This window comes from Grus americana, chromosome 6, assembly GCF_028858705.1.
Source record: "Grus americana isolate bGruAme1 chromosome 6, bGruAme1.mat, whole genome shotgun sequence".
Taxonomy (NCBI): Eukaryota; Metazoa; Chordata; class Aves; order Gruiformes; family Gruidae; genus Grus; species Grus americana.
This window is the reverse complement of record NC_072857.1, coordinates 4,696,860-4,709,645: the sequence shown is the minus strand read 5'-3', so window position 1 is coordinate 4,709,645 and position 12,786 is coordinate 4,696,860. Positions and strand designations below refer to the sequence as shown.

The 12,786-nt window shown below is 39.0% G+C and overlaps 1 protein-coding gene across 21 annotated transcripts in view; it reads right to left on the bottom strand.

Moving 5' to 3' along the window:
* The window catches only part of GTDC1 (glycosyltransferase like domain containing 1), a 187,136-nt gene that overhangs the window by 127,329 nt on the left and 47,021 nt on the right, over positions 1–12,786 (bottom strand). For all 21 annotated transcript variants that reach the window (XR_008577655.1, XR_008577658.1, XR_008577656.1 and 18 more), the window contains one exon: positions 1,025–1,235. Coding sequence is in view for 17 of the 21 variants with exons in the window: in XM_054830068.1 (XP_054686043.1) it covers positions 1,025–1,206 (182 nt within the window). In the remaining 4 variants the exon portion in view is untranslated. The remainder of the gene's footprint in view (positions 1–1,024; positions 1,236–12,786) is intronic.

The window sequence follows — 12,786 nt, the reverse complement described above, 5'->3', positions numbered from 1 at the left end:
TAGCACAAGATCTACTCTTGAAAAATCATATTCCTTCCCCAGCCGACGACGTCTACTTGCTCCTGGTAACAAATACCAGACCCAATTCTGAACTGTAAGTAGTTAGCATGTCATTTAGCTGTGCTTAGGGTGCTGCTGAAGTTCATTCTGTGGCTGAAAAGCAGCTGCTTGTGCTAAAACATCTCTGTGCACAAATTGCCTCTCTCCATGAGGGTGCAAAGTCTACCAAATGCTCATTCACTACCCGTGCCGTGATGCCCTGCTGCATGCCCTGAGCGGAGCAGGCACCGCACCACGCGACGTGTAATACAATCATCTTACCACATCTCAACCGATCAGGTAGGCCAAGCAAAATCATTGGGTTTAAAGACAGCTTGGTTCTGGAGTGACTGATTCTCACTACATGATAGCTATCAGTTGACCTAAATAGTCTGCTTTTATCCGGCCAGGTTCTAGCTGACAGAAATTTGCTACTTACATAAACGCATAATTGACATCCACAGTCGCTGGCACATTACAGAACCGGACCGTCATTAAGATAAAACTGCTCCCTTAACCCTCCAGGTCAGCCCAAGCAGTACACTGATAAATCAGACTTGCTAATAGAGCCATCGGAGGGCAAGCGAAGAAGCTCGCAGTGTTTACATCTGTGCCATCCTTCACACTAATCTGGGAAGCACTATTTAAACCTTTCAGTATTGCTGGATTCACTTGATAATTTTAAAATAAGTTGTACATATACACATGTACGCGAACAGGTATCCATATACTTGCGCTCTTAGAGACTCTCAAGGACTAGCGATGCAAGACAAAATAGTCTAGGAAACTCTAAAACATGGCAGTAAATTTCCCAATTACACCCCAAGAAGTCAACGCAAGAAGAAAAACTCATATTGTCCACTGCAAGTCTCCACTTGCTTGTGCATATACCCTTGCATGCACATAACTGAAAATTCAGCTCAAGAGACCTCGTTGAAGGCACCTCTGCAATTTGAGCTTAGAAATTATTCAGTTCCAGGGTTACCTGTAATTAGTACTTGTTGGCACTGTTTGCATGAAATAAAGAGCAGCAGTCCGTGCTTTCCAATGCCACTTCTTGGCAGGGAGGGTACAGAGGACACAGTCTTCTTGTAGCTCTTCCTGGAGAAGATCCATCAGCTGTTTGTGGGAACCACCATAGAAGGCTTCAATGAGAAGAATGCTCATTTTCCAAATACTTCAGAATCATCTGGATTCTGAAAATGACAACAGAGAAATATTTTACTTTAGAAATACTTCCTTTTTTTTTATTATTTAAGAAAATGATATTGGAAAAAGCAGAAACATATTGCAAGACCTTAAAAGGTCTTCGTTTTTCCCGTGAAATTAATCCTTCATATTATATTAATGAGTTTACTTCAGAAAAGGCTACTTCACAATTATGATAATTTTATCACACCTGTTCATTTCAACCATTAAAAGATACCCTTTGTAATTTTTCAATGAATCAAAATGTGCAGGACTTAAATTCAAAATACAGAATGTTTTTTATTGTTTTGTTTTCAATCAGATATTTAAAAGCAGCTTTACTTTACACACTCACTCTTAAATACAGGCATTTCTTCCATAGGTTAGAAAGTAGTTTATTCATTTTTACATAGTTTTCCCCCCTCTTCCTGGCGGTAGATAAAACTCAAGAACAATTCAAAGGTGCTTCAGCCCCAACAGTTGCTAATAACAGTAATTAGGGTAAGTGCCTTGAAGCCCCCGGCCTGGGGAGATGCTGTCTGAGCATCCTGCATCTCTGGGAGCTGGGGTCACCACCTGAGCAACACGCTCGGACCCTGCAGGTGATGTAAACCACAAGGGGTATTTGGGTTGGTTTGCTGGTTTGGGTTTTTTGAGTACTCCAAAATGGCTGGAAGTGAACAGTATCACAGGCTTAAGGAAGCTCTCAGATGAGAAGCCACAGAGCTGCTCACAAACAGGATGCAAAACGTGCTGCCCAAAGTGAAGGGGAAGATGAAAACCCTGTGACTATTGCTCATCTCCTTCATGAGTCACAGACTTGGGGTCCTGAAAAGCTGCTTTTCAGATGCTTTGAGCAAAACCATCACATACAAACACTGAAAACAAAACCCTGAAAGGTATTCACCATCCATGACTGCCTCTCTGATGGTTTCCTTCTCAACATACCCTAGCAAGGCAGGACTCTCCGTTAAACTTATTTGCTCAGGTTTCGTGTTTGATGCTGTATATTGCAAGACCCTACATTCATTTCCTGACCTGTAATTTCTAGTGGTTTCAGGCTGTAATCCTTATCTTCTCAAAGCCTCTGGTGACAAGAAGTGGGAATAAAACAGAGAATTACATCCTCTCCAGAAAATATCAATCATCATCTCAACCTTGAAATTCAGTTAAATTCAAGTTCGGGTTAAAAAAAAAAATTATGTATTCTGTAATCAAAGGGTTGAAAACAAACAACAAAAAACTTGTAAGTGCACTGTAGCTACCAAAAGATCAACTAGCCAGCAACAAAAATCCAAACACTGAATAAATTTAATTGGAAGACAAAATATAAGAAACCTCTAGATAGCTTTGAGTCATTGGCCCATCATGGTGCCCGATGAAAGGGCGATGTAGATCTGCTGGGTCATTACAGATCAACCGGCAAGAGCAAAAGCATTCCGTGCGCTGACTTTCTTGCCCTAATCCAGCCTCGATTCACATTATAATTTGATCTATCATTCACTCCCCCATATTGTTTCAAATTTTTTTTTTTTTTTTGAGAAATACCTTCCTTTCCAAAGAAAAACAGTGCCTTTCTAGAAGCAGAGACTTCACTCCATTTTGGAGCTTGCTTCTTTTCAGGTAGCAAAGCAGATTCTGATCTCTTTTCCACTGACCTAATTTCAAAAAAATCACACTTTTGAGATCACTGACATTTTCTGAATTTACAATGATGTAACCGAAATCATACTCTGTACTCCAAAGCCCTTTTGGAGCCTGCAGGGTAATAACTGCTATAAAAACACAAGCTGTGTTTTAGAATCTGCACTATTCACCTAAAGAACAATTTGTAATTAATCATGCTACACTTGTCATCAAATGTCATCGAAAATTTAACTCAAAAGATTACAGGGAAGCATTTTGCAAATTCAGCCCCCAAAAAAGGGGGTATGTGAAAAGTTGGTAAATGCCACCGAGTCCGTCACTCAGGGAGAACGAGTTGCAGTTAATTTACAAATCATTAGCGGTATCAGTAATAAAATAATCCGTTCATGAAATATCTGATCAAATCACACTTCATCAGACTAGTTCTGAAACCGGCTATATCACTAGGTTTAGCTGAATCAACAATGTGCTCTTTGGTTTTATTTTGCAACAGTTTTCACTGTACGTCCCTTATGGGGACGGAGAATGACTGTACATGCTGACGGTAAGAGACTTTCTCAGTTCTCAGGTTTCCTTCTTGCTTAAAAGATCCTGACATTTAGATTCTTCTGCATTTACCCTACCTTTAGATCTATTCATAAAAAAACGCATTATGCAAATATTACACAAATATTGCCATACAATAAACTCCCTTTGGCTATTTGCATTGGGAAACCCGGTTGAAATTGTGGATGCATCGTGGAGTGGGTAATTCCTCACAATAATACCTGGAGACCCCACGGCAGCAGCACACACGGGTGAAAACCAGCAATGACACATTTTTCAGAGACTATTTGAAGCTCAAAGGCTTTCTTACAAAACTCCTGCTCCCCCAAAATTTAGCTACTGCTCCCTGAAATCCTCACGAGCACTTGAAGGATTCTAGTGTCGTATTATCTTTGTACATTATCAATACTAGACATCAGATTCAATTTAGAAAAAAATGTTTTATAACGTGCAGTATACGGCATGTTTTGGTCTTTACAGGATGCTACTTAAATATGAAATAACTAAAGAATAATGGCAGCACAATATATGTCATGTTGACTTCAGGGATTGACTAAGCTGGAGCAATGAAAAAGTTAATCTTCTGTTTTAAAAAGATACACTGATAATGCAAAGGAAATTATATTATATATAACTAATAATTTCTTGTATTTAAAAAGGCACAGAGGAGGTAAGACGCAGTCATTTACCTCATATTTCACCCACATGACTTCCAGTTTTGTTCACATAAAAAAATAGCATCTATTATTTTTGCTTTATTTCCCCTGACCTAGCCAAGTTAAGGTAAATATGTAGCATATACTCCTCAGAGGTCTCGAAAAGACACAGCTGATAAATGGCCTGAGAACATTCACCGTATCTGATGGAATGCAATCCTCAATTAAATATAAATCACTCCAGGTATTCTTTTCCCCGTTTCAAAGAAAACAACAAATATTAGAAAAACAGAACTGTTTCCCCTCTCTCATTACAGCGCTTTCTCTCTGGAGCCAGCAATCCTGGGTGTTCCTCTAATGGCTCAACCCGGTCCGCAGGGCTGCAGCACCCTTTGCTTTGAAAAATCTGTTCCTCTGCCTACACCGTACGTAGCAGCACATTCTGCAGGATACACGTGAATAAGAAACTATCTGAAATAAGAAAACCCTCCCAAGTGGTAACAGTGCCATGACTAATACAGGGGTATACTAAAATACCGAGAAATTCTGGTAGGTAATTAGGTGCTGTCTCAAAGCCGGCATCTCAGAGTGACATTCATCCAGGACTTTTGTCACTTCCTTCAGCTCCACCACACGGTGAGAGAAACTGCAAGTGATGGAGTCCCTAGACAGGCCACTGCTGACCCAATAATTTTCCTTTAAAAGAAATTCTGAGTACTACACAGAGTAATAAATAAATATTTACTTTAATGGCACGGAAGAATTAACTGTTCAACTAGCCACAGAAACCATGGCTTCTTTTTAAACTCCAGCTGAACACCAACTACAGTATTTTTGTTAACCGACCTAGGTAGAGAAAACTCATAATTTTCCATGATTTATTAAAGAACGAACATTCACTCTGTCTTATAAACAGTAGTGTGGTTTCACAAACATCAGCATAGCTCGCATCAGAAAGCCATAATTAGCTCCGTTCGTTGACGTATTCAGACAACATAAATTACAGATCATGTTTAAATATCTGTCCAACAAAATAGCTGAGCAACAATCCAAAACCAAAGGAATAATGGTTAATATATTCCATAGGTAGAGAAATGCTATTAGTTACAGGAAATAAGGTATATGGTTTCAGTAATGATTGTTTTAACGGTCACAGTCCCACACGTATGAGAAATTTATTCCACCACCGTATCCAGAGCACACGTGGTTCAGTATCTTATAAATCAAGTGACTACAAAACCCATCAGGTATGCACTGCGGACACAAACATACTTAGAACCTTTGATGATTTCAGATAAACACACCGTAATACCTCATACGGGCAAAAACTTTTTGTGTTCCGCATCGTGATAAAATGGGATTTCCCAAAGGACTACTCAGGGTCTTCACCTTTCCTCCTGCCCCTTCTCCCTGCGCACCCCACCAACACGCACCCAGCCGAAGCGTTGATGTGTCGTGTACACACGCACACAAACCTAGATTGAAAGAGCCTGCGTTACCCTCCCACTCATGACAGTGACTCACCAAAACCCCAGAGCTATACCTTAAACACACTCACATTTTGTTTGACCAAAATTTAACTCGTATTGAGATCACCCAAAAGTACCGTCTCTAAGGTTTGTCATTACTGAACTGTGTAAATGCACAAAGTGAGAATGCCACTTATCTTTTATATAAATCAACTGGAAAAAGCAAAAAATCCTCTACTTCTTTTGAGAATGTGGTAAACCAAAATTGTTCACCTTTATTTGAACGCCTGCATCAGCACTAATATTAATTTACTGGTGACACCTATAAACCACAGTCTGCCCCATCCACGCAACCTGAGAGCTGCAAACATCTACCGAACGCCAAAAACTGGTGTTACCTGCAGGCATTCTACACTGAAACCTGCATGGATTGCACTGCCTGCTTTTGTTTCACTCAACACCAACACACAACACCGAATTTTACTGTGCTTATGATCTACATATATGTTTGCAAAGACTGCCTTCGTTACATTGACAGTCAATTCCCAGCCAGAAGTAAAAACAGAGTGAATGGGAGAAGCGGCAGAAGTCCCAACGGTCCCAGGTAAGATCTGGGAACTCTGCCTCAAAATCCCTTTTAGTGTAAGCCTTAAGGATACTTATTTGAAGTATTTGCTTAAAGGACTGCTAAGTTATTCTTCTATGGACTACTGTAAGATTACTGTAAATGCACATATACTGAAAAATCAGCTGCTTGTCGTACACTTTAAAATATACAATTATTATTTTTTTTCCTCATTCTCAGAATTACATGCCCCAAAATGCTCATGCATCAGAGCACGGGGCAGGCATGCAACCCACATAGGTGAGAAGCACAGCAGCGCTTGCGACGATGCAAGCAGAATTGCAAACAATAGAATTTTAAAGGAATTGTTTTGATCTTAACTAAAAAGCGAACTGCGAAGATCACCGGGTTCAGTTCTTACATCTGGGCTTTCAACCCTGAAATGCAACAGCAGGAATCGAAAGTTACAGTTTAAAGATGTCCCACGGCTGTTAATCCAGAGGCACCCTGACACAAGAGACTGTAATGGCTCCTTTTGGAGTTTGCATATTTAGAGAGTAACATGCTGTAAAATCCGCGCATTATCCTGTGCATGCTAAGTAAACAATATCGCTATAAATCCTTATGAAAAAGTTGGTAGTGCATATGCAGAGTACGCATTTTAAAACTCAGTGTTTAAATTGTTTTATTATTTTATCTATGCAAAGGCACTAATGGCCTTCATCATTTCTTGCTGTAAATTAAATTTGGTTTTTTTCAGCTATAGGGAAAAAAAATTACTCCTTATAATTTTCTTTTCACCTTCTTTCCTGACAGTCTACGATTGTGATAAATACTTTGCATCTATACTTCTAGCCATCCTCAATCTCCATCTTTGAAGATCTTAATCTATATTGAATTATTCCAATTTTTTTTTTCCCAGTGGACAAAAACATCTGTGCATCACATTTATGGTTATCTCAAAACCACATACAGCCACACTACCTGGGTGGGGAACATACATTCCCCCTTTGGAGCACAGCACTCAAAAGACACTATCAGGGAAATTTCACTGACCGATCTCCAGATTCCCGGCACATTGTGAACAGGAATTACAACACACAATTCGGTTTGCGTGTCTCTCACTGACCTCCTACGTGGGACTAAGTGCTACTCAGAACAAGGTCTCAGGGAAACTAAATAGCCTGTGAACTATTTTTGTGAGTTCAGATGAAAAAGGGCAAAGTAAGTAGTATTTCTCATATTTAATTAGGAGAAAGTTTTCTTCATTTCTAAGCCAGAAGAGAAGGGGAAAAGACAAAGAAGAGGTGTGATGGAGAACCAGCGGCCATGCTCTGCCAGGGAAGTGACTACAGCCACAACCACCCATCGCCAGCAAACTGGATGACTCTTCCACAGAGTTTGTTCCTCTCCTTCCTCCCTTTAATGGCCCCGACAGATTTACAGAAGTCAACGTGCATAAGCTGAACTTAATCAATTATCTTCACAAAAAGTTCCAACATTATTTTGGGTAGCTCTTCAACCAGTAACAGGATTTGGGGGAAAAAAAAAAAAAAAAAAGAAAAATTGGTACAGATCTAATACGAGAGTATAACCTGAAAATGCAAGATTAGCAATTGTATTTGATAGAAAATTAGTTATTCTGATTTAATGGTTAATTATAAGCTCCCATTTGCCATGTAATTCAAAAGCCTGGAATAATGATAACTTACTTTAACAGAGACTGCTAATGTTGTTTAATGGTATGTTGGTTTTATCCAACCTATTTGGACTGTGTTTAGAGTGCTTGAAGGCTCAAGACAGTTTACAAGACTCATCTTTTCCAGTCCTGTACCTATTACTATAAATTTGATAATATTGATGATCTTGAAGGCTTACATTAGGTTTAAACAGATGAACGATACTTGATTTAGAATATCTCTGAGCAGATAGGGAACTAATAGGTGTGGTAATGGGAGATGTAGCGCTATTTTTAAACTTGACAGGAGACATATTAGTTGCTAGTTCCCTATTATAGAAAAAGCACCAGTCTGGTAATAATGGGCTGGCATTTTGAAATTCCTCCGATTTATTAGGAATATGATGAGAAACGTGTTCCACACATTCCAGGCTTCAGACCAGTTTCTGCATAGAAAGGTAAGCATTACAACCTGCATTCATAGCCAGTTTAAGGGTACATATATACACTTGAAAAAATGACTTGTAAATATTTTAACTAATTTTATTTGGAAGACTTAGTCTATAGTCCGTATTAGCTAACTGATTAAAAGACAATATACTTGTTAGAAACCATCGTTAATTGCTCTGGGAGACAACAGAATCACCCTACACCAAAAAGTTGGTTTGTTTTCTACAGCAAATTTAAAGTAGTAAAACCTTAAATGATGAATATGAATCTTTCTCGTATCACAGAGATTTGGGATTTAGCACTTGAAACACTCCTCTGGTAGAAAAGCTGGAATTGCAAGAGTTAATTTAAACATTAATTTAAACATTAGGCTTGGTAGCCTTGAGAAGTTTGGCAGCAACTTTTGAGTGGGCACAAGCCAGATTTATTTTACAGTCAGAAACTATCCATTTGAATATGTGATGAAAGGATCTGCATCTTCAGTCACACCTTGAGTCAACAAAAAGGATGGGATGAGATCTACTGTCAAATCGAGCTCAACTGTGAAATCGGGGAGGAGTATTACCGAGGGACGGATACGTGAACTTCACAACACAGTAGGGTTACTTCAGAATGGAATTCAATCCTGATGTAAAATGGACTTCAAAAGGGGTGCCAAATGCATCTGCCACGTTATTCACCTAAAGACCCACAACACAAACAATTTAAAACTATAATCATGAGGATTTTGCTAAGCTATGAAACCCTTCATCAAGTGAAAGGGAATAAATCATCAGGTTTTTGTTTGTTTATAAGCAGCAGCAGCAAAGTATTAGATCCCTACGGTGGTTTGGATATGACAGTCTTGTGATTCATAAAGTAACTTCAAGGTTGCAGAGTTACCTGCACAGAAAAGTCCTTAATTTTAACTATTAAGTACTAGAATTCAACAGATGAAATAATTTTTGGTCTTCCACTTGCCCAACTCTTGCCTTCTCAGGAGAGACCTGAACCAATGCTTCATACTATGAGTCTATGAGAACAGAAAGATATCTCATGAACTTCTGTCCAGTCAGCATCATGTTATCTCTTTCAGAAACCACTCAAAACCTCTCAGATTCAATAACAACATTGAATGAGGACTTTACACAGCGCTAAACATATTTTTCCGTTTTAAGAATATTTACATCTTATTTCCAACTTGACATACAGAAGATATGTTATCCACATCAATTTCTAAATCTAGCAGAATGACAGTTGCCAATTTGATTTAGTGGTGCAGCATCATGTTTCCTGCAAATAATTTCCCGATAAAGTTTTGGCTAAGCTCTCCGAAAGGGTTATAGCAATATTAAAGGCTCCACAGTACAGCCAAAGCACTTTCTGACAGCACACTGCAAGCGTTCCCCAACATCTTTGCTGACCCAGAGACAGCAAATCTAATGACTTTCACCAGTTCCTTCCACTCTGTTGTCCGCAGAGGCTGCAAAAATACTTCCAAGGATTTCCTTAAAGCAATGGAAGAAAAGCATATTCATATTCATTTCATTTTACTTTGCAAGTATGAGAAAGTTAAGGAGTCTACCTCCTCCACTGGGAAGTATCTATGGATACATACATCACAGAAAGCTGAAAAATACTGACATGAGTTAAATAAAGATGTCTGTTATCACCTGTCAATTGAAATGGTGAGTATTTCAGGAATATTTTTTTTTTTTTCATGAACAAAAGTTATTCCAATCTGTTTTGGAAGGTTATTTTGTAAACAAGTTTAGGTTCTGAGCTGATGTTTTAAAAACAGATACTGCAAAAAGAATAAATATTAATGTCTGGGGGAGCCCCTAACAAACATGAGACGAGCATGGCCCTTTTTAGCACCGCCAGAGATAACAGCAAAGCAAGGGCATGCACAGAGGACATCAAGATGTAAATTTTTTCCTTGAAGATTATCAGATGGCTGGTATTAGAAAAGTGCCATTAAAATCACCACCATCAGAAAACCCGTGCCTTAAAAACTTTGCTTTTGTTGCACGCAACAAAATCTGGTTATAGCACATGATCTGCATTGTAGTCTCTAGTGAAAATAGTTTGAAACAGGGTTTGTTTTTTTTTATTTTACTTCATTATAAATCATGAAGATATTAGTAAAACTCACTTAAGATCTCAGCTTTAGTGTTTCTTGAGAATCAGTTCTCTGTCTACCTAAAAAGAGTCTGAGAAGCATTTACCCTGCCAGAGTCAACTGGCCACGCTCATAAAACTTTCCTCCTAAAATCTGAAAACCCTTATCAAAATCAAATATCCTGTTCAACAAAACCGAAATGATGGCGTCACTCATCAGCTACGTCAACTTGAACCACCGGAGAACCTGCAGTACCTAGCACGTTCCTCCTGCAAACTGGTACAACGTTAAGAACATTAAGTGTGGTTTATAATGGCCGTGACTACTGGGGTGCAGAGAAAAACATCTTCACTGCAGAGCTCTGAGCTGAATAAACTATTTTAAGGTCATTACTGGAAGATCCTAACTATTTAAAGTCTAGCTGGCTATTAGTAGGTGCTCTTCCTGACATCGCTGATACGATGAAATTCCAGAAATACCATCACGAGCCAACACGAGAAACCGTTTATACCTCCCGCACGCGAGGTCTGTGCTTAATATTCCCACTTCTTCGTTTCAAAGTCACAAAGATCACAAGTTTCACCAGCAAGTTAAAGAGCTGACTCGTACTAAAGATTTAAGGGTTGTGCAGTTATGCTGGCCATTGGGAAAATTTTGGCAATACCACCAGTTAAGCATTCACAGCAGCTGTAAGCAGCTCTTGGAGGCCTGAAGAACAACAGCATATGAACAGCTTGGAAAAATACCTCTAAAATGAAATAAAAGGCGGTGGTTATCTCAGAGTCTTCCACATGCAACTGGGCTCAAAGCAATGCTACCGCTAAAACCTTTGATATTATTATTCATTATGGTTTTTTTCCATACAAAGTACAGTCAATTGTGGTGCTTAAGACATTGAGAAAACAGCCTTAGCAACCGCTCATCAGAAATAACGCTGACTTGCCAGCACTCCTGCAAAATCTGCAGCGTTCGCTGTTGCTCTAGATGAAAGCCATGAACCCTTTTGCTGTGAAGGCTTTCAACCCAACCACACCAAACATTAGGACTAGGAAAACTTCTTGCCTATTAACCAAGCCACACAACAGAAACTTAAGGTGAAGTAGAATCACTTACATAAATTAAAACTTAAAAATGGAAAATATAAAAATGCAATTTTGAACTGCTTCTTAGTCTCTCCTAGAATTACAGTGAATTCAGGTAGTTCTAAAGAAGTTTCTTAGTGTCGCCTTCCAGTTGACAAAAGAAAAGGAAAATTGTGAACCGTTTTCACCTTTATAAACTTCTACCCTTAATAGCTGCACCTTCTTCCAGTTAATGAAACAAACACATTCTGCCGAGCACGGGAGTCTTAGAAGTCTGCAGAAATTCAAGCAAAGAAAATTTAGGCCCCAGGAGTTTGCTTTATCTAAGTGGATTTTATTAGTGGTATATTGGAAGTTACTTGGCAATCCAGGGAACTTAGTGCATCCTTACTCATCAGTCACGGCGGAAAATAAAGATGCTGCATTCTTGCTGTGCTGGTGGCTCTGGACACCACTGTACTTGGCTATTTTTAGCAAAAACAGGCACAAAAGTGCTTTGCTTATGGAGATAACATTACACCTATCTTCAGTTATCTATTTACGTTGAGATTTTCAAAAATCACTTTCATAAAATGGATCTGAATCTAAGAGAGGTGTTACACGGGTCTTATCTGATCCTTCTGAATCTTTTCAGATCTGATCTTTCCATCGCTGTTTAAGCAGAGGTTGGTCCCACAAAGATCAGTTAGATGTAGATACCTGAAGGTGCGATATGAAACTAGTTTAGCCCCACATTTAAAGCAGAAATAGCTCTGGAAGACACTTCACTCTTCCAATTTGAGTATTAGATATTAAAAAAAAAAATATATATAATTAAGAGACGGGGGAAGGGGTGGGAGGGTAGTTGGATGTTCAGAACGCCAGTAGCTTCTTGCTGTGCTTGCACAGGTTAAGTTGTCTCCAGCAAATATGTACAGTGGAAAACAACACAGACAGGGTACCCAAATTAAGCAGTACCAAACAAATGCTTTAAGACGAAAGGAGTTATTTCCACCTATCTACAACGATCACGCGTTAGTTCGCTTCCGCTGAAGAGAACCTAATCCAAACTCTGTTCATTTCCAAGTGGTTAAGAATCTATTTGTGAGGTGCATTCAAAATGCGCTAAGACGAACAAAATCTGTTTTGCATGCCAATATCCTTGGAGAGGGCAATATTCATGCAAGCTGATTCAAGCTACTCTTCAGAGCTGCAGCACTCTGCCTTCCCACTGAAGCTCTGAATAAGTATGGACAAGAGAGATCCATAAATGATTTTTCCTAGAGTCTATAGACAGCTGGTTTCGTAACACTCATGGAAGCATTTTCTTGGGCATTAACAGAATGACTTAGAAAAAAGTCTGCTTTTTTCTTTAAAGCTCTTTTT